Source organism: Vulpes lagopus, chromosome 5 (assembly GCF_018345385.1).
Source record: "Vulpes lagopus strain Blue_001 chromosome 5, ASM1834538v1, whole genome shotgun sequence".
Classification (NCBI taxonomy): Eukaryota; Metazoa; Chordata; class Mammalia; order Carnivora; family Canidae; genus Vulpes; species Vulpes lagopus.
This window is the reverse complement of record NC_054828.1, coordinates 68,668,938-68,691,003: the sequence shown is the minus strand read 5'-3', so window position 1 is coordinate 68,691,003 and position 22,066 is coordinate 68,668,938. Positions and strand designations below refer to the sequence as shown.

Here is a 22,066-nt window from a genome sequence, read left to right as displayed (position 1 = left end):
GGGCTGAAGGTGGCGCTAAACCGCTGAGCCACCAGGGCTGCCCAGAATTTCCTTTCTTTTTTTTTCTTTTTTAAAGATTTTTTTTTTTTTAAATTCATAGAGACAGAGAGGCAGAGGAGGCAGAGACACAGGCAGAGGGAGAAGCAGACATCACACAGGGAGCCCGATAAGGACTCTATCCAGGGTCCCCAGGATCACGCCCCGGGCCACAGGCAGTGCCACCGGGGCTGCCCAGAATTTCCTTTCTTTTGAGGCTGAATACTATTCCACTGTGTAGATATACTGCTTTTTGTTTATCAATTCATCTGTGAGGGTCATTTAGGTTGCTTCCAACTTTGGGCTATTGTGAATACTTCATGGATATACAGATGTCTCTGAGGCCCTGATTCCACTGGAGTCTATACCCAGAAGTGGAATTACTAGATCATATGGTAATTCTATTTTTAATTTTTGATAACTACCATACTGTTTTCCATACCAAAGACACCATTTTACTTTCCATTAATGGTGCACAGCAGGGAGCCTGGGTGGTTCAGTTGGCTAAGCCTTTGGCTCAGGTCATGACCCCAGGGTCCTGGGATTGAGGACAAGGAGCTCCCTGGTCAGCAGGGAGCCTGCTTGTCCCTCTCTCCCTCTGCTATCCACCCCGCCTCCCCCCGCCCCCTGTGTGGGCTTTCCAGCTCTGTCAAGATTTTATTTACTAGAGAGAGAGCGAGCACAAGAGGGGTGGGGAGGAGGGCAGAGGGAGAAGCAGACTCCCCACTGAGCAGGGAGCCCAATGTGGGGCTGAATCCCAGGATCATGACCTGAATTGAAGGCAGAAGGCAGATGCTTAACCCCAACTGAGCCACCCAGGAACCCTTTTTCAAATTTTTGAAAACACTTTCCTTTTGATAGTAGCTATTCTATAGCTACTATATATATATATATTATATATTCTATACTACTATTCTATATTCTATATATATATTCTATATACTATTCTATACTACTACTATAGCTACTATATATATATTATATATATATTCTATAGCTACTATACTATATAGTATATATATATACTATAGTATATATACTATATACTATATACTACTATATATATACTATATATATACTATATATACTATACTATATAGTATATATATATACTATAGTAGCTATTCTATATCAGCGTGTGAGGTGCTATCTCACTGTAGTTTTGACTTGCATTTCCCTAATGATTAGTGACAATGAGCATTTTTTCTTGTGCTTATTGCCGATTTGTAGAACTCCTTGGGGAAAGATCTGTTCACGTTTTTTGCTCATTAAAAAAAAAATTTTTTTTTGTGCACCTGTAGTTCTTTATATATCCTGAATACTATTCCTTCATCAGATAGGTCATTTATGAATATATTCTGACAATCTGAATGCTTTTTTTTTTAAGGTTTTATTTATTTGACAGAGCACAGGCAGGGGGAGTGGCAGGAAGAAGCAGACTCCCTACAGAGCAGGGAGCCTGATGCAAAATTTTTTTGAGGGATGCCTGGGTAGCTCAGTTGGTTTAGTGGCTGCTTTTGGCTCAGGTCATGTCAGGTCATGACCTCTGGGTCCTGGGATCAAGCTCCTGTTAGTGAGTCTAGCAGTTAAGCAGTTAGAGTCTGCTTCTGTCCCACCCCGCCCATCACCCCACCTCATACTCTCTCTTAAAATCTTAAAAAAAAAAAAAAGACTTTTTTCTGAGAGAGAGAGAGAGAGAGAGAGAGAGAGAGAGAGGGGGAAGAAGAAAGCACAAGCTGATGGGGGTGGGGTGGGGTGGCAGGGTGGGTGTAGAAGGCTAGGGAGAAGACTTCCTGCTGAGCAGGGAGCTCAAGGCAGTGCCCGATCCCAGGACCCTGGGATCATGACCTGAGCTGAACACAGCTGCTTAACCAACTGAGCTGCCCAGGTACCCCTGTAGGTTGCCTTTTCATTCTGTTGATTTATGTCCTTTGTTGCAGAGAAATTTTAAATTTTGGTGAAATCTAAATTTACTGTTTTTTTATGGCAAGAGATTTATATTTAGATTTATTGCCAGCTGGACTCAGTTCAGATGAACCCAATTTTGTTGGCAACATCCAAAGCATCAGTCGGGAGCTAGTGGAACATATGGTTTCTTCTCTCCATCAGGCTTGAACAGGGTGTTATCTTGGCCACAGCAATATTGTAGAGCTTCTTCACAGCCTGATCTGGTGCTTGTTGGCCTTAACATCCACAATGAAAACGAGTGTGTTATCTTCTATTTTCCTCATGGCTGACTTGGTAGTCAGGGGGGACTTGATGATGGCATAGTGATCAAGCTTGTTTCTCCTGGGGGTGCTCTTTTGTGGATATTTGGGCTGCCTTCTGAGATGCAGGGTGTGTTGGGTCTTCGGAATATAGGCATTATGCAGATCTTTTTTTTGGATGCCTTTCAGCACAGCTTTCTTGGCTTTCAAAGCCTTTGCTTTGGCTTCTGCTTTGGGAGGGGCAAGGGCTTCCTTCTTCACCTTAGGGAACATCTTCATGAAAGGAATTTTTTTTTTTTTTTAAAGGTAATTTCTACACCCAACGTGGGGCTTGAACTCACCACCCTGAGATCAAGAGTCATATGCTTTACCAACTGAGCCAGCCAGGCACTCAAACCTATTTTACTATTGCCTATGCTTTTGGGATCACATAAACCATTGCCATATCAAAGGCACGAGGCTTTTATCCTGTTTTCTTCTTAGAGTTTTACGGTTTTAGGTCTTATAGTTAGGCCTTTGATCCATTTGCAGTTACTTTCTTTATATGGTAAGGCGAGAATGCTTTGTCATTCATGAGCTGTATTAACACAGGGAAAACAGGAAAATTCTGAGAGGGTAGACAGATAATGGAATTAATTTTGGGGATGTCAAAACTGAAGATGAAACAAATTTAAGAGGAACCAAGGGGATGTTAAGGAGACTAATTTGAAGACAAATATAGCTATGCATCAATGCCCATTGGAATTAGCAACTAGGTGAACTTGAGAGCTATTTGGTGGAAAGGTACAGATAAAAGCCTACTATGGACTAGAAAGGGAATGAATGTAGAGCTACATCTATCATCATAGAGAGATCATGGAAACAAAGTTGAAATGAAAAGAAATCTGCAGGAAGATATATAATGTACAAAGTTTTTTCTTTTTTTTACATTGTTTAAAGTTTTAAAACTTGTAAATCACTAACTTCTTTGGGTATATAAATATGTATTGAGAAAATATCAACTTAGGTAGAGTAATTATAAAACTAGTTCATGATAGTGCTATCTCGGAGGTAAATAGATCTGAGGAAGAATATACAAGGGTCTCTATACCTATCTGTAAGGTTTCTTTTTTTTAAAAATTTTTTTTAAATTTTTATTTACTTATGATAGTCATAGAAAGAGAGAGGCAGAGACCCAGGCAGAGGGAGAAGCAGGCTCCATGCACCGGGAGCCCGATGTGGGATTCAATCCCGGGTCTCCAGGATCGCGCCCTGGGCCAAAGGCAGGCGCCAAACCGCTGCGCCACCCAGGGATCCCTAATTTCTAAAAAACAAAATAGCAGGAGCCTGGGTGGCTCAGCAGCTGAGCATCTGCCTTTGGCCCAGGGTGTGATCCTGGAGTCCTGGGATCGGGTCTCACATTAGGCTCCCTGCATGGAGCCTGCTTCTCCCTCTACCTGTGTGTCTCTCTCTGTGTCTCTCATGAATAAACAAAGTCTTAAAAACAAAATAGCTGATGTCAGGTGCACAGTTCTCTATCTGCACATTTGAAGTATTTCCCCAAATACGAAGAAAGTCTGCTAATGGAGAAACATGGTGAGAGAATACAGCTAACTGGCCTATTTTGTTTATCTTTTCCTTTATAAATCAGAAGGGTCATTCAGTAAATAACCAGTGGGATCTAACAATCCTATACATGTTTTAGAAATATCAGTTTGTTTTTATTTCCTTTAACAGATGAAGTCAGAGGTTACTTAAAATATCACTGTTGGGACGCCTGGGAGGCTCAGTGGTGGAGCGTCTGCCTTTGGCTCAGGACCTGATCCCGGATTCCCGGGATCGAGTCCCAGGTTGGGCTCCCCGCATGGAGCCTGCTTCTCCCTCTGCCTGTGTCTCTGCCTCTCAGTCTCTCATGAATAAGTAAATAACTTTAAAAGAATATATCACTGTTAAATGGTCCTTCGGGAGCAACTGGATGGCTCAGGTCTTGATTTCAGGTTTCTGAGATAAAGCCCCAAGTTGGGCTCTCTGCTCAGTGGGTATTCTTCTTCCTGTTTCTGCCCCCCCAAACCCTATACTCAGGCTCTTTTTTGCTCTGCTTTAAAATAAATAAAACCTTAAAAAAAAAAAAAAAAAAAAAAAAGGACTGGTGACTATTTGAACAGAGACTTAATCATTTTAAGAACCAGCAAAGAGGGGATCCCTGGGTGGCTCAGTGGTTTAGCACCTGCCTTTGGCCCAGGGCGTGATCCTGGGGTCCTGGGATCAAGTCCCACAATAGGCTCCCTGCATGGAGCCCGCTTCTCCCTCTGCCTCTGTCTCTCATAAATAAATAAAACAATCTTAAAACAAACTATATATTCCCTAACTTAAGAACCAAAAATTCGAAAAAAAAAAAAAAAAAAGAACCAAAAATTTGATCATTCTGTGACAGAGAATGTTAGTGATACATTTCAAGTGTGGTGGAAAAAAAATGCTTGAAGGGAAGGAATGGTTGAAGAAAAAAGTAGCGATAACAAGGTTCTTGAGATGGGAAGAAAGCACTATAGCACTAGTGGCAGTAATAGCCTTGAACACGATACTTCTCTAAAAGTAACCAAGAATTGGCAGTTTAACACTGTAGAGAGGGAAAGGTGAGGGAACTAGGAGTTAATATCCCTGAATTTCTTCCTGAAATGAGAATTACAGAGCTAAGTCAGATTTGGCAACCAAGGGGCCTATCTTCAGCCTCATGAGACTTTCGTTGAGCAAATGAACTCTTCTACCCCAGTAAAATGGAAGGTCACCGTTCTTAGATATCAATCTGTGGTTCTTCAGTACAGCCTACGACTTCTTACAAATATAGCCTACCGCAATGAAAAGACACTACTATTCAGTGGCTGTCTTTGGGGGAAGTCATTTAACCTCTTTGGCCCTCAGCTTTCACTCACATCTGTTAAAATATCTACTCTTAGGAATCAAGAAGACTGAATTCAAGGGGCTCAGTCAGAGGAGCATACAACTCTTGACCTCAGGGTTGTGAGTACAAGCCCCATGTTGGGTGAAGAATCTTACATAATAAATAAAAACATACATAAAATACATAAATTTAGTTTACATAAACTAAAAAAAAAATTGAACAGTAATATAAATGTCTAAAGTTTCGTCCCCAAAGCCTTCCACCATGTTAACCTCCTAACATCGCTTTGAGGTATATTATCACTCGTTTTAGGATTCTTATCTCTACATTTACTTTTAAGCCTTCCTATTTCCAAATTTCAGTTCTCGGCTTTTCCCCCAAACCATTTTCTAACAATTCAAACTCAGAAGCTTTACTCTTCATAGGACTTCTATGGAGTTAGGTATATTTTTCATATACTGGCTAATTATGTATCAATTTACCTGGTTTCCACTCACTGTCTTAGCATAAATTATGGCTAATTATAATTTATTCTGTACATTAAAATGTCTGTATAATGAGAGCAGAGGATTTGCACTGTATACAACAGTCAAAAACTCCCTTCATGAGGTACCTTTTCATTTTTAGTCTTTTCATCTACATCATGTTCCCTCTAAGCCCTGTATCAAGCTTTTACGTATCAAGATGTAACCAGTGTGAACTGCTTCTCAAAGGCCAATATATATATTCAAAAAGATTGTGGGCCACCTGATTTTGGGCCAAAAAGAAGTGGTTGAGGGACGCCTGGGTGGCTCAGTGGTTGAGCATCTGCCTTTGGTTTAGGTCGTGATCCTGGGGTTCCGGGATTGAGCCCCACATTAGGTTCCCCGCAGGGAGCCTGCTTCTCCCTCTGCCTGTGTCTCTGCCTCTCTCTGTCTCTCATGAATAAAGAAATAAAAATCTTAAAAAAAAAAAAAAAAGAGAAAAAAGAAAAAAAAAAAGATTGTAGGCCAGAAAAGAGGCTGATGATTATCAAATATAGAAGAATCATGGGCAGCCCCGGTGGCGCAGCGGTTTAGCGCCGCCTGCAGTCTGGGGTGTGATCCTGGAGACCCGGGATCGAGTCCCATGTCGAGCTTCCTGCATGGAGCCTGCTTCTCCCTCTGCCTGTGTCTCTGCCTCTCTCTTTGCTCTCTTTGAATGAATAAATAAAAAAATCTTAAAAAAAAAAAAAAAAAAAAAAAAGAATCAGGATTTGCTAACAATTAACCCCTGGGAAAGAAAATGGAAAGGAGAAACTTTACATGTAAGTTGTATTTACTGAAGACAAGACAGTCCTAACAGCCTAATATAGCATCTTCTTACAAGGGTCAAAAGGACTGAGATTTTAAGTGGGGAATATGTGGCTTTAAACCTTTTCAACTAAAGCTGAGGTCTGAAGAGTAATTATGGATTTTTCATTCTAGAACCTTCATGTTTTTTTTGGGGGGTGGGGTGGGGGGAGGGGGGAAGAGACCAAGCACCCACTGAGTTCATCCAACAAGAAGCCATAACTTTATTAATGATAGAAACAGTACAAATTTCAAACCAAGCTGCAGTTATTCTTTTGAAACACCAAAAAAAGTCCTCGTTTTCATACGGTTACATTGTTAATTCCTGTAAGAAAAGAGATCATTAGTAGTAGTAATAAGCAAATTGAGAATTCAGGCCATTAAAATATGAAGTAACTCAGAATAGGCTTTGGGATGAGGCTTCCTTTTTTTTTTGATGAAGCTTCCTAACTGGCTAATATTAAACAGAGAAAATAAAGTCACCCATAACTGGTCGGGGCAGAATTCAAGGAATAAAGGTTTGGACACTTACCATAATAGCATTTACAATATCATTACTGTTGTTCTTCAGGGCTCGGACTGCCTTTGCTCTTGACACATTTGCTTGTGACATGACCAATTCTATGTCCTTAACCTCTACACCCGTTTCATCAACCTAAGAGAGGGAAAAAAATACACAATAAATTAAAGGCCCCAAGAACAATTTCAGTAGTTCTTTGGAGTCAGGAGTCTCTTGAACCTAGATAATATAATTCAGAAACTATTGAACTCCACTGAATTAGATAGTCTAAAGCAATACAGAATCCACTCATCAATACAAACATACTACTATCTGGAGAGGATGAAAAGTATAAAAGATTTCCCTATATACCTCTTCTTCTTCACTCTCCTCTTGTACAGTTGGAGTCTGCGTGTTTTCTTGAATGTTTGAGACAGCTTCACCTTGAACTTTGAATTTCTCAGCAGCTGCTAGTTGTGCTTGCTGAGATAAGTCCTCAATCTATAGTGCAGAAAATACAGATTTATGCAAATAGATCAGTCTGCAGTAAATGAAATACATCATTTTTATCTTTTCTAAACTCTCACTCTAAAACCATTTCAGGTTAACTTACTATATAACTTTAAATGCTTGCCCTCACCAAGATTATAGATCACTGCACAAAGAGAAGTAGTTTAGGGACGGTTGGGGGGTGCTCAGCAGTTGAGTGTCTGCCTTCGGCCCAGGGTGTGATCCTGGCGTCTCGGGATCGAGGCCCACATTGGGCTCCCTGCATGGAGCCTGCTTCTCCCTCTGCCTGCATCTCTGCTCTCTCTGCCTCTCATAAACAAACAAACAAACAAACAAACTCTTAAAAAAAAAAAAAAGCAGTTTAGGTCTAAAGCAGTGGTTTACAACCAGGAGATGGTTTTGTCACCAAGGAACATCAATGTCTTGAGATCTTTTTTTTTTTGGTTATCACAACTGGGTAGGATGCTGCTAAACATCTCTAACACTCAGGAAAGCTTTTCTACAATAAAGAATTATCTGACCCCAAATTCCACATCAAAGAATTATCCAATGGAGTATCAATAGGGTTAAGGTTGAGAAACCGTGGTCTAGAGCACATCCAAGAAAACTTTACCTTGGCTTCCCCAAAAACTATGTAGGTATCTGAAGCTGGGCTCTTGTAGACATCTGGTTTTGTGATGACAAACAGGATATTCTTAGATTTCCGGATAGTGACTCTTGTAACCCCTGTAACCTGTCGAAGACCCAGTTTGGACATAGCCTAAGGAATAGAAAAGAACATCAGATTTTTAACTTCTCTAGAAGCAGGTTCAGAGGGGGATCTGGGGGATCCCTGGGTGGCGCAGTGGTTTGGTGCCTGCCTTTGGCCCAGGGCATGATCCTGGAGACCCGGGATCGAATCCCATGTTGGGCTCCCGGTGCATGGGGCCTGCTTCTCCCTCTGCCTATGTCTCTGCCTCTCTCTCTCTGTGTGTGTGACTATCATAAATAAATAAAAAAAGTAAAAAAAAAAAAAAAAAAAGAGGGGGATCTGGGTGGCTCAGAGGGTTGCATGTCCAACTCTTTTTTTTAAAAAAATTTTTTTTATTATTTATTTATGATAGTCATACAGAGAGAGAGGCAGAGACAAGGCAGAGATAAAGGCAGAGGGAGAAGCAGGCTCCATGTACCGGGAGCCCGACGTGGGATTTGATCCCGGGTCTCCAGGATCGCGCCCTGGGCCCAAGGCAGGCGCCAAACCGCTGCGCCACCCAGGGATCCCAGCATGTTCAACTCTTGATTTTAGGTTAGGTCATGATCTCAGGGTTATGAGATCAAGCTCCACTTCAGGCTCTGCGCTTGGTGGGGAGTCTACTTCTCCCTCTGCCCCTCCACCTGCTCGTGTGTGAGCTCTTGCTTTCACATAAATGAGTAAATAATGTAAAATATTAAAAAAAAAAAAAAAGAGAAGTAGCTTTAGAAAGTAAAGAACATAGTAATAACTACATCCAAAGCAAAGCCTTTTCCTAGGCTAACTTTATATAATATTGGTTTTCAGGACTCCTGTTTTTTTTTTTTTTTTTTTTTTTTGCCATAGTAATTTCTATCACTTTAAGTATGATTTTACTACTATGGTTCCTCCTCTCTAAAACTGCTTCATCAGAACTTTTAATCATTGTTCTAACTTAAAAAATCTTACCTTTCGTGCCTTCTTTTCACTCCGGCTCTGTTTTGCTTTACTGACTGGTTCTTCATCGATTTCAGCTGCTGCTGCCAGCTAAGAAGATAAAACAGCTATGAGTAAACTGGAATATAAGGCCTGGATAGCAAAATCCCCATGAGGTTTTCCGTTTATTAAGGTTCACATTTCCTAATATTTAAGTCAGCTCTCAACCCTCGTTTTCCAATGCTTCCTTGACTCAAGTACTTTGACCAGCAAGTAAGAGAATACCCCCACCTGAGCTTGTTGTGTGGTTGCTTGTGTGGAATCCTGTTCCTCAAGCTCTGGTACTGATTCATCACTGTCAGATTCTGTTCCAGACCCTGAGATGACAAATAACTTTTATTATTTTATAATGGATTATAAGGAGGAGGCACCTCACCACAGCCCCTGGATTAGAGATCACTGGCTTATGCTAGACCTCACAAAGTTAAATGTAAACCAACTGACTTGTGTGAAGCCAGCCTGACAGCCTCCAACTTAGCCAAACTAGTGTGTACACATCCATTAGAGACCCAGCCCCAGAAATAAGAGGTGATTACTAGTTACAGCCAAGCAGTTTATCAACTGTAACTGCTTCCTTTCTCTCAAGGTCTTCACTTGGCACACGCCAACACCAATGACCTATATAACTCCAAATTCTACCCAACAGCCCAACCACCCCCAAAGGTTCTAGCAGACAAGGTATCTCCAGATAAATAAGATCACATTGTGGAAGTAGACCAGGGAGGACACTTTCCCTTCATCCTTTATATTGGGTTGGGGAAGGCCAGAAGCAGTTGTGTACACACATTCAGCTTTACTTTCAAACTACTCACCCTAGCAATTTGGTTTCATCAATATAACTTGATGATTTTCAATGATTGCCAACCTACAATTCTAACAGTCACCTCTGTTAGAGCCTATCCTGTGACCTCTCCCATTTCTTCCAAATATAATTTACATATTTTACATTTACCTCAATCACAAGGCCAAGCATCAATAAAGACTACTGAGAGAAAAAAAGCATACACCTGCACCATTCTCAGGCTAGGAAAAAAGTCTTGAAAAGGAAGTCCCTTGGGCACTGGTCATTACTAAATCGAAGATGTGAAAAGAAATTCAAGCAGTTCCATATTTCCCAACATTTTAGCAAATCCCAGGCCCAGGGACAAGGTTAGTTATGTGGTAGAGATTAGAGCAAATTAAAAGTCCTAATAGGTCTTGGTTTTCAATGTCAGATCATTCAGGTAGAAAAGATAGCAGATTCGTAGTTAGCTTGGACTGTATTATAGATGATGATACAAAATAGACTATCTGAGGTGATGAAAACCAAGATTGTTACACATTCCTAGAGCTTTTGCATTTAAAATTATCACTCTATGTTCTATGTCCAAACACAAGCAGATATACTGGAGAAAGCGGCGCATCCTAGGGTTAGTATTGGTGGGTAGCCCCAGGAGGGGTGTGGGCGACACACCATGCACACAGCAAACCAAGGCAAATACCCTTGTTGTTCTTCAGAACAGGCTGCTTGGCAGAGGGGGTTGGGGCAGGGATCCCAGCAGGTTTGGGGGTGGGCATGTTGACGAGGACCGACTGGAAAGGCACTCCCCCCGAGATTGGTTCCGGGGGAATCAGAGGCGGCAGCTCATCCTCATCAGCTGGGGCTGAGGGCTTACAGGGTGATTCCAGCACCAGCCCAGGTGAGGACGGCAGAAATTGCTGTTTAGGAAGCAGAGGGGGGACTGGGGAGGGAGCGAGAGGCAGAGAGACTGATGGGGTGGGTGCTGGAGAGACAGGTGCTGATCCAGCTTTGGAAAGGACTTTCTCAGAGGAAACTGTTGCTAGAGGAGGAGACGTCACAGACTCAGGAGGAAGAGCCAAAGGGCTTTTTGGGGAATGAAAAGAATCTTTGCTTTTTAACGGAGAAAGAGGGAGGGTTTTGGGAGTCTTTGAAGAGACTTTCTGAGCAGAAACTGTCTCTGTAGAAAGGGGTCCTTTAGTACCATTCTTAGCTGAGGGATCTGGGCACACAGGAGGTGAAGCAGAATTCTTCTTGGCCAGGAGACCTTTCTCAGAGGGAGCTGTAGAGCCTTTCTTTACTGGTAGGCCTTTAGAAGCCTGAGGGGCAACGGACCCCAAGGGACATGTGACTGAAACTAGAGACATAGGGGCCTCTTTGGGTGAGGGAGGAATCTCAGATGAGGAAGTGGGGACACCTTTGGATGGGGTAGCTGGGGCTCTCTTGGGGGATGGAGTTGGTGAGGCACCTTTGGAGGATGGGGTTCCTTTAGAGGATGGAGTCACAGCTGGGGGAACGGAGGTCCCCTTGGGAGATGGGGTTGCTGGGGCCCCTTTGGGGGCTGGAGTTGCCAGAGACTCTTTGTGGGAGGAAAGAGCCACAGTTGAGGGAGGGGGAACCCCTTTGGGAGGTGGAGTAGCTGGGGCTTTTTTTGAAGGAGTCATTGCTGGGGGAATGGGGGCCCCTTTGGGAGGTTGGTTAGCTGGAGACTCTTTGGGGGAGGAAGGAGCTACTGATGAAGGGATGGATGTCTCTTTAGGGGATGGAGCTGCCGAGTCTCCTTTGGGAGAAGGAGGAGCCACAGCTGGGGCAGTGGGGGCCCCTCTGGGAGGTGGAGTAACTGGGGCTTTTTTGGAGGCTGGAGTTGCCTGAGACTCTTTGGGGGAGGGAGGAGCTACAGCTGGAGGAATGGTGGTCTCTTTAGGGGATGAGGTTGCTTGGCCCCCTTTGGGAGATGGAGCTGCTGGTGTTCTTTTGGGGGCTGGAGTTGCTTGGGGCTTTTTGGGGGAGGGAGGAGCCACAGCTGGGGCAGTGGAGGCCCCTTTGAGAGGTGGGTTAGCTGGGGCTCTTTTGGGGGCTGGAGTTGCTTGGGACTCTTTGGGAGAGGAAGGAGCCATAGCTTGGGAAGTAGAGGTCTCTTTAGGGGATGGGGCCGCTGGGCCCCCTTTGGGAGGTGGAGTAGCTGGGGCTCTTTGGGGGTCTGGAATTGTCTGGGACTCTTTGGGAGACTGGGTAGTTGGGGATTTTTTTTGGGAGGAAGGAGTCATAGCTGGGGGAGTGGAAATCTCTTTAAGGGATGGAGTTGCTGGGCCCCCTTTGGGAGGTGGGGTAGCTGGGGTCTTTTTGGAGGCTGGAGTTGCTTGAGACTCTTTGGGGGAGGAAGGAGGTACAGCTTGAGGCGTGGTGGCCCCACTGGGAGGATGGGTAGCTGGAGACTTTTGGGGGGAGGAAGGAGCCACACTTGAGGGAGCAGAGGTCTCTTTAGGGGATGGGGTTGCTGGGCCTCCTTTGGGGGAAGGAGGACCCACAGCTGGGGCAGTGGGGGCCTCTTTGGGAGGTGGAGTAGCTGGGGTTCTTTTTGGGGCTGGAGTTGCTGGAGAGTCTTTGGGCGAGGAAGGAGCCACAATCGAGGGAGTGGAGGTCTCTTTTGGAGATGGGGTTGCTAGACCACCTTTGGGGGAAGGCGGAGCCACAGCTAGGGCAGTGGGGGCCCCTCTGGGAGACTGGGTATCTGGAGACTTTTTGGGGGAGGAAGGAGCCACAGCTGAGGGAGTGGAGATCTTTTCTGGGGATAGGGCTGTGGGGCCCCCTTTGGGGCAAGGAGAAGCTACAGCTGGGGCAGTGGAGGTCCCTTTGGGAGGTGGGTTAGCTGGGGTTCTTTTGGGGACTAGAGTTGCTTGAGACTCTTTGGCGGAAGAAGGAACCACAGCTGAGGGAGTGGAGGTCTCTTTAGGGGATGGGCTTGCTGGCCCCCCTTTGGGAGATGGAGTTGTGGCTTGTCTGGGGGCTAGAGTTGCTTGGGACTCTTTGGGGGAGGGAGGAGTCACTGCTGGGGCAGTAGGGGTCCCTTTGGGAGATGAAGTAGCCGGGCCTCTTTTGGGGGCTGGAGCCGCTTGGGCCTTTTTGGGGGCTGAGGTTGCTGGGGCTCCTTTGGGGGAGGAAGGAACCACAGCTGGAGGAATGGAGGCCTCTTTGGGAGATGGGGTATCTGAGGTCTCTCTAGGGGATGGAGTGGGTGAATGCTTCTTGGCCAGTGACCCTTTAGGGGCTTGAAGGGAAAGACTGGCTTGTGGAAGAAAGGAAGCTTCAACCGGAGAAACAGGGGGTGATGAGTGATTTCCAGCAGGAATATCAGGGATAGCAGGAATACTTTTAGAAAGAGAAGGAGAAAGAGTTAAGGTAGTAGGAGCTGAACCCTTCTTGGTTGGACGTCTTTTAGTTTGAGGAGACACCTTAGTCCCTAAAGGAGATGAGGAGTCACCTAAGGAAGTTCCTTGAGAAGATGCATTAACAGAAAGACCAGGGTCCTTAGTTGGGTGCCTTTCAGGAGAGGAAGCCACAGGTGCCAATGCTGAGGTATGAGAAATACCATGAACTTTCTTTGTACCATGAGGAAGAGAGGGAAAGGGCTCAGACTTGGGAATTTCAGGGGCTAGTGCCAGGGCAGCTGGAAAAGCAGAAACATTCTGGGAGGATAAAGTCATAGCTGAAGCCACAGGGCAACTTTCCGAGGCTGGAGGAACCAAAGGTAAAACAGAAAGAGTGGAACTACCCTTCTTATCTGGATGGCTTTTATGAGCTAAAGAGACATCTCCTAGATTAGGGCTGGCTTTAGCGGTAGGAGTGGAGGCATCTTTGGTAATTGTAGGGACCACCCCAACAGCGGCATCATGTTCCAAAGGAAACGTAGCTACGGCTGGGGTAGTGAGAGAACTTTTGAGAAGCAGATTAGAGGAGTCTGGGCTTGAACAAGGATCTGTCTTGATTACAGAGGTTGGAGAATTAACATCCAGAGGAGAGGGAGCAGTACTGGCTTGTGTAACTACACAGAGAGGCTCTACAAGGCTTCTCTTTGCTAAGGTGGCTTCAGGAGAAAGAGTTCTCTCCAGAGATGATGATATACTTTGGGGAGCGGGGGGATTTTTAGGGGCTGCCAGGGCCAGTGGTATTAGAGTAGAGTCTTTCTTGGTAGGAAGTCCTGCCTGGGCTGGTGAAGCAGGGGTTCCAACAGCAGAGAGAGGTACAGTTTGGAGATCTTTTTGTGTTGGTAACTTTACCAAGGCTGATGCAGGGAGACTTTCGGGATTCTCAGGGGCTAACAGAGGAGAGACTGGTATTCCCAGAGGGGTCACTTGAGGAATAGAAAGTTCTTTGGGAGCCATAGGAGCCATAACCAAGGCAGCATGGGAAGCTGAGTCCTTATTACTTATGGGACCTGATGAAGTTGGAGGAGACACACAAGTAGTTACTTCAAAGGTAGTAGGTGCTGCAGAAATTTTAGAGGGGTTAGTCATAACAAATGGGGTGGTTGCAACAGAACAAACAGAAGTTTCTTTCAAGCTTGGACTCCCTGGAGGAGGAATTTGGGTCACCAAAGGCTGAGGATGAGTGACATTAGGAGAGCCTTTGAGAATGACAGAGCCTGTAGGAGATAATGGAGAAGAGGTATCTACACTTGAGCCAGTAAAGGAGGCTATGTCAATGATGGCAGAGGGATCTTTGTCAACAGAAAGAGCCAGAGGGGAAGCTAAAGCCCCCACTGGAAAAGTAGCCATAGCAGCAGGAGCCACCTCATTTCTAGAAGGCAGGGGAGGAATTACAGATCTCTGAGAAGGATAAGAGGCCCCTATGGGAGAATGATCTGCAGAAATGGCATCCACTTTAGGATTTGACAAAACATTAGGGCCTGTTTGACCTAAGGTCTGAAGAGGAGAACCAAGAGAACTCTGATGTAAAGGTGTAAGATGAGAGCCTGGAGAAGTGAGGGAAACTGGAGGGATACTAGGAGCCACAGATAGAGACTGAGTTGAAAGAGATAACACAGCAGGTGAACTAAGGGGTCCCTTTAGGCTGAGGCTTTCAGGGTTTTGCGGAGAAGTCAGAGCTGAGGAAACAGGGATGTCTTTGAACTGAGGAAGAGTGATGGGTGGCATCTGAGGACATGAGGCTACTCCAGACTGAACAGAGGCCAAGGGAGTTCCAAGACGGGAAGGTACAGTACTGACTATACCTGGAGGGATGGGGGTGCCTTTTGGATTAGGGTCTACTTGCAAGGGAGCTTGAATAGGACAGGTCTTTGGATCTAAGAAAGCAATGGGAGGGGACAGAGATGTCACTGACCCAGACTCAGCCACAGCAATCAAAGGAGGAGAACTAAGAGGGTTAAGTGGATATGCAGAACTCTTTTGAACTGAGTGGGGAGCCAAGGCCACCAGCGCCAAGGGAGCTGAAGAGGAATGGGCACCTTTCATTGTCGGAGTTATCATGGGAGAGGCCAGAGCTAAGGCAGCTGGGGAGATGGGAGGCCCTCTTAGGTTGGGTAGGAAAGCTGGGGTGTCAGTGGGGGAATGGGCAACTCCCAAAGGCAGGGCTGTCCCAGAGGATGACTGGGGAAAAGGAGCTTCCAAAGGGGTTGAGACAACACCAGAGGGAGAAGGGAATGGGGAAGGCTGGTTAGGGGTTGCCAGAGGGCATTGCTGGGGGGCCAGGGAACAAGGAGGGGGAAGGGTAGATTCAGACTGCCCTAAGGCAGCAGTGACACTCAAGGCTGAAGACACAGGAAGCACAGCTGGAGGAGAAAAGCAAAAAGGGGAATAAAAAAGGGAAGGAAAAAAACAAAGGTGAGTTATGCAGCCCAACTTGGTACAACATGCCTCATAGGAAACACGGAATTTTTAATCTGAGAATGAAAGTCACCACACAGGATTAGACAAAGGTGACAGGCAACAGCAACCTCCCCAAACATACTTCAATGGTTGAATAAGAATACACCCCTCTCTCCATCTCCCACATTTCCCAAGTTCTACCAAAAAGAAGCAAACTATTTTAAGGTGGAGATAACAGTCTAAGCAGCCTATTAGTCTCTAAACTGGGAGCACCAGGCCTAGGAGTGGGTTGGGAATACCATGCTTTCCACCCTTTGTCAGATGTGCCCTCCCTTCCCTCCTTGAACAAACCCAAAGTCTCTCTTCAGGCCATAGAATACCACTAGGATAGCTGCTCTACTGTCAAGGATGACAAACTGAAACCACATATTGAAAACTGGAATAAGGAAAAGTAGGGACTGGTGATGATGGGAGTTGGACATGAATGAAACAACAAACAAACCTAAGTCTTTATATGCTCAGGCTTTTAAAAAAATCTGACTCGTAGAATAAAGTTCTAGGAAGGTGGTGTCGACGTACAATTCTTTTTTTTTTTTTTTTCGACGTACAATTCTATATGAACTATTAAATACTAAGTCACTTTGCCACCCTGTGCCTGTTTACCTACTCCCCTAAAACAAAAGCAAGCAAACAAAAAAAACCCCAACTCAACCAAAAATGGGATGTACTTCATAATCTCTACCTACACACTCTCCTAGATATAGTGAGCTCTTCAGACATCAATTTAAGATGAATCAGACTGCCAGGGTGAGAGTTTAGTCACAAGGGTAGGGACTCTATTATGAAACCATAGCCCAACTTGTTAAACCAGACTGTGGTTCTATTTTGGAAGTAGGGAATTGGAGTGGAGAATATATTGGCTCTCCACCCCTTAATCTGGATAAGTATGTCATCCTGCCAAAATAGACCAATGTTCTGCACTACAGTAAAGCTCAGCAAAAGATTTTCTGAATGATAAAAATTCACAATTTATTCAACCAGTAATCCTGAAATTGTTAGAGAAAAGACAAGTGGCCCAATCAGTTTTTCCCGGAGAGTAGATAGGTCAAAGTTTTAGGATTAGGGTGCAAATGCCTCCAAACATATTAATCACAATTTGAAACTTAGAATGTTTCTTCTGACTAGAGTTCAAAATAGGATAAGGCCCAATTTTCTTGCTTTAGACACCATAACCAATTCCCGGGGCTAGTTTTCACATTTGTTGTAATTATAGAAAAAATTCAATGTTTTACCACTGGCACTCCCTTAGTATTACAAAACCTATTGTGCAAGCTCAAACTATTCAGAAACAAACTTAACAGCACTAAGAATGACTTCAAAAGCAAATGGTATTTGTTTTCAGATTATTCTATAATAATTCAGATTATTCTACATTCATCTGAATTTCAGTCTCCACATTTGTAAAACCAAATTGTTCAATAAGGCTCTGGTTAGCACTGAATTACAGGGTCTTTAGAGACCAGTCCTTTATTTTCTCATTCTGTTAAGTCCCTTGAACTTCAAGGATGTCATATAGCTTGTTCACTAGCTTAGAGGCCCCCTCCCTTTCTTTTCTAGCAGCTGTATTAATCCCTTCAGCTGCTAAAATCAGACAGGTGGGGAGAGAGAACCTCAATGCTTTCAACTATAAACAACTCTATTTTAATTCCAGAAGAAAGAAATTGCCCTTAAGTGACAGGTGGAGTTTAAAAAAAAATTTTGTATTAAGAAAAAATGAGCATGGAAGTTACAGCCTGAAGATTTCTTTATTTCAACACAACTGACGCAGCAAGAATATCATTAAATATTTTTCAATACCTCTCAAGTTTTCTAGAGAAGTATTTTAACCAGAATTCAAGACTTGCCTTTACACTACGTTTATATCCATCAATTTCAAAGCTGAAGAGCAGTCAAAGGAAAAGCCTTATTTCAATTTTGGGTTCCAGGCAAGCTGTTGATGCAGGCACTATTCCAGCACACTAGAAACATCTTAGCACCAACCCATAAAGTGAGTTAACCAACCTAGGAGGGCGGGGGGCCCAGCGGGGCACATTTACCACCAGCACACACATCTCACCCAGACATGTGATGAAGGCACAGTGCCAAACTCTGCCATCTAAAACCTTGATGCAACTTGCTGGCTGGAACTTCACAAAAGCTCAGGTCTCCTTGGCCTGCAAGTGTGTCATCCAGTTCCAATAGGTAAGAATCACCAAGCCCCTTCCCCACTCGGTTTTTCTCTGTGGGTTGAGGGTTGGTTCCGCAGAACAGTCTGTGAGGCAGTTGCCATACACTACAAAGCAGGCCAGGGAGCTTTTAATGCTCCTGGATCTTAAAAATACGGTTTATATTCCATTCCCTAATTAAGTCCCTCCAGGACAGCAGTTAATACCATGATTCTCCTCCCTGGTAAAGCTACAGCCATCGTCAAGGAGTTAACCCTCAAAGACCTCGTTTTACAACCACCGAATGCTCTTAGGGTCAATCGTACATTTTAATGCACAGTAAGGGGGGGACCTACCTGTCTCAGCCTGGGGCTGTGGCAACTCCTGCTCTGTAGCAGGGACGGTTTCTGTGGCTTCACCAGGCATTTCTGAAGGGAATAAAAAGGAGGCCTGAATTGACTGGGATCCGTTCTGCTACCCAACCCAGAGTCAAATATCCTTTAAAAACTCTGCGAAGGGCTGTTAAGAAAAAACAAACAAACAAAACCATCAGGGTGTTTGGGGACAATCTTCCCCACAGCAGCCAGGAATACGTAAACAAGAAGCCGCGAGCCTCCGATCCCGGATCCAGCGGATCACCTTCCTCTACCTCTCTTCACTCCGCAGGGCACGGCCTGCTGGCGCCCGGGAGTTCCTTTCACACCACACTCCACATCCCACAAAGGCGACAGCCGCCACCGCGTTCTCGGGCCGAGCAGAGGCTCCTCGGACGCTGCCCTGCAGCACCTCCCCTCCGCCGCTCACGCCGCCGGGACGCCCGGTGGCCGACATCGCACGCCTCAGGTCCCCGCACTCGCTTGCCACAATTAACGGCGTGTGCGTGTGCGCGGGGGGGCTGTTCCCAGGCTGTGACCCCCTTAACCTCCTTTAGGTCTCGTGAGGCCGGCCCCAGCCGCAGACGCGCTCCGTTTCCGCCCTCAACACCGGAGCGGCTCTCCTCTCCCCGGCCTCGGCCTGCGGGTCCGGCGCGCGGGCCCCCTGCCCTGCTTTTGCCAGGACGTCAACCGCAGACCCCATTTTGTCCGGAGGCCCCAAGGCCAGACTTCCCTGGGCCGAGCGGGGACCCAGTCATCCTGCAAAGCCTCCGGCTGCCCTTAGCTCTCAGGCCGCGGGCCGGCTTAGTCCGCAAGAAAGGCGGATGGCTGCGGATAGAGAGTAGCGGCGAAGACAGGACTTACTGTGCGCGGAACGCGGAACCAAGATGGCGGCGGAAAGAGAGCGAGCGAGAGCGTGACCCACGCCTGTTGCAGGAGGAAGCCTGGCGGAGGGGGCGGGGCCACAATGCGATTCCGGGTCAGGAGCGGCCACAGTCACTTCCGGTAACGGGTGACCTGTCCGAGTGTTCGCGGGTGGAGGTGGGACGAGGTCTAAATAAGGGTAAGAACTGGGAACGCGGCGCGCCGGCGTGGCGCGACCCGCTCTTCCGAGCTCTGCGGCCCTTCCCGTCCGCCGCGTCCAGGCATGTTTGACACCCGAAGGGAAGCTGACGACGGAGCCGCCTCTGCGCGCTCGGCACTGAAGCCGCGCGGCGGTACTACATACAGTGACTTTTCATTTCCCCTTTTCAACGAATGCAGGGAAATAGGAGACACTAAATAATACCGGGTTCCACGGATCGTGGTCACATTATTGCAAGGCAGCGGTGACTTAGGTTAATCCTCCGCTATTTTACTTTTGGAGTACACGGTTTAGACCGGTGCCGAAGCTAGTCGATTGCACTCCTCGGAAGAGCGATACAATTTTTTTTTCTTTTTCTTTTTTCTGGCCTCCTTTTAGGTAAACAGATACTATTCATTCTAGTAGTCCCAGCCCTCATGTTAAGAAGTCATGCTTTAGGGGCAGCCCGGTGGCTCAGCGGTTTAGCGCCGCCTTCAGCTCAGGGCCTGATCCTGGAGACTGGGGATCGAGGCCTGCATCGGGCTCCCCGCATGGAGCCTGCTTCTCCCTCTGCCTGGGTCTCTCAAGAATAAATAAAATCTTTAAAATAAGAAAAAATCATGCTTTACACGGTAAGAGCCTGGACGGTAGGGTGTAATTTCAGTGTTTGTGTTAGTGAAAGGCCATGGCGCAAGTACCTTACCGAAACCAGCCTGCGCTGTTCGCGTTGTGGCTGCCTTTTAAGGGAAGCAGCGACTATGCTTTGGAAACTACGTGAAGTGAGTATAAATTAGAATTCAGTTAAATAGTGGAGTTTACCGGGAATGAGAAATTCTGAAACTTTTTTTCAGGTAGGGGAGGCAGTACCGCGGAGTGATAAGAGCCGAACTCTGTAGGGGTGCCTGGCCGGCTCAGTTGTGAGCACACAGGACTCTTGATCTCAGGGTCATGAGTTTAAGCCCTACGTGGGGTGTAGAGATTGCTTAAATAAACTTAAAAAACACATATATAAAACATGAACTCTGTAGCCGTACTCCTTGTCTGAATCACAGCTTGGTCACCTCATAGTGACCTTTCGCCATTTAACCCATTTGTGCCTCAGTTTCCTCATTTATAAAATGGGGCTATAGTAACTACTTCATAAGATTGTTAGGAAGACTAGGTAATATATGTACATTACTTAAAAAGTGCTTGTATTACTTTCTATGAGTAAACATGTGATCTGGAAGATTTGTCAGCACAGTCCATTTATTTACCTTCAAAAGAAAGGGCCAGCAATAGCTTATCATCTCCTTAGACAAGTAAATATTTTGACCATTTCCTTTCCTTTCCAATCAAGCCCACTGACCCTTCTGTTGTGAATGACTAAGGAAGGATGTATTTTCTTTCTTTGGATTTTTAAATAAATTGTCAAGTTTGGGATGGAAGACAGTTTTGTGCCCTTTGTTTCTACAATTCTCATATATGTAGGAGTTGGTAAAAATCAGAGAATAGGGAAGTCAGTATAGTTTTTGAGCATATTTCTGCTGTCTTCAAGAACCACATTTATTTATTTAGAAAAAAAGGACTTTTTAAAAAATTCTTTAGGTTTTAAAAAAATTTTTAAATTCAATTTGCTGACATATAACACCCAGTAAAATGAGTGGGGAGGGGCAGAGGGAGAGGGAGAAGCAGGCTCTTTGAGCACAGAGCCTGATGTGGGGCTCAGTCCTGGGACTTGGAACACCAGTATCATGACCTGAGCTGAAGGGAGACGCTTAACCGACTCACCCAGGCGCCCCTTTAATTTTTATTTAAATTCCAGTTAGCATACAGTGTAAAAACATTTATTCTTTTACATGAGTACAATATGTTCAGCTTTATCCAAGAACTTTAATATTAAAGCATTAAAAGACTTTAAATGGTAGACATTTTGGAAGCTTGAAACATCTCTTGTTGAAGCATAATACCAGTTCTTTCTTACACTCTTGTTCTGAAGTCTTTTTTTTTTTTTTTTAAGATTTTATTTATTTATTCATAGAGACAGAGAGAGAGAGGCAGAGGGAGAAGCAGGCTCCATGCAGGGAGCCCCTTGTGGGACTCGATCCCAGGTCCCCAGGATCACACCCCAGGCTGCAGGCGGCGCCAAGCCGCTGCGCCACTGGGGCTGCCCAAAGGTCTTTTTTTTTTTTTTTAAGATTTTATTTGTTTATTCATGAGAAACAGAGAGACAGGGGTAGAGACACAGGCAGAGGGAGAAGCAGGCTCCACGCAGGGAGCCCAATGTGGGACTAGATCCCAGGTCTCCAGGATCATGACCTGGGCTGAATACGGCGCTAAACCACTGAGCTACCCAGGCTTGTTCTGAAGTCTTTTTTTTAAATTTTTTTATGATAGTCACAGAGAGAGAGAGAGAGGCAGAGACACAGGCAGAGGGAGAAGCAGGCTCCACGCACCGGGAGCCCGACGTGGGATTCGATCCTGGCCCAGGATCGCGCCCTGGGCCAAAGGCAGGCGCCAAACCGCTGCGCCACCCAGGGATCCCTGTTCTGAAGTCTTAAGATGGACTGAGTCTTTAGTAATTTTGTATTCAGGAATTATAACTGACCCACTTTTCCAGACCTAAAAACTGAACAATATATAGTAATTAGAAGCTTAAATGAGGAATTTTGCACAATGGCCTTTAATGTTTTTTCTT

The 22,066-nt window shown here is 45.3% G+C and overlaps 1 protein-coding gene across 4 annotated transcripts; it reads right to left on the bottom strand.

Annotated features, from left to right (window-relative positions):
• Positions 1-6,631: 6,631 nt before the first annotated feature.
• Positions 6,632-19,308, bottom strand: NACA (nascent polypeptide associated complex subunit alpha). 4 transcript variants are annotated; one of them, XM_041755861.1, is made up of 9 exons: positions 19,191-19,308; positions 18,309-18,380; positions 10,627-15,711; positions 9,377-9,462; positions 9,119-9,196; positions 8,054-8,200; positions 7,303-7,431; positions 6,964-7,086; positions 6,632-6,756 (listed from the first exon to the last, which is right to left on the bottom strand). In XM_041755861.1, the coding sequence occupies exons 2-9, from the start codon at positions 18,376-18,378 to the stop codon at positions 6,742-6,744; spliced, it is 5,733 nt and encodes a 1,910-aa protein (XP_041611795.1). In that variant the 5' UTR covers positions 18,379-18,380; positions 19,191-19,308; the 3' UTR covers positions 6,632-6,741. The 4 variants fall into 4 exon arrangements, with proteins under 4 accessions (XP_041611795.1, XP_041611794.1, XP_041611797.1 ...); XM_041755860.1 differs by having other exon boundaries at positions 18,309-18,471; positions 19,191-19,303; XM_041755863.1 differs by lacking the exon at positions 10,627-15,711 and having other exon boundaries at positions 6,736-7,086; positions 18,309-18,471; positions 19,191-19,302.
• Between the last annotated feature and the right edge of the window lie 2,758 nt (positions 19,309-22,066).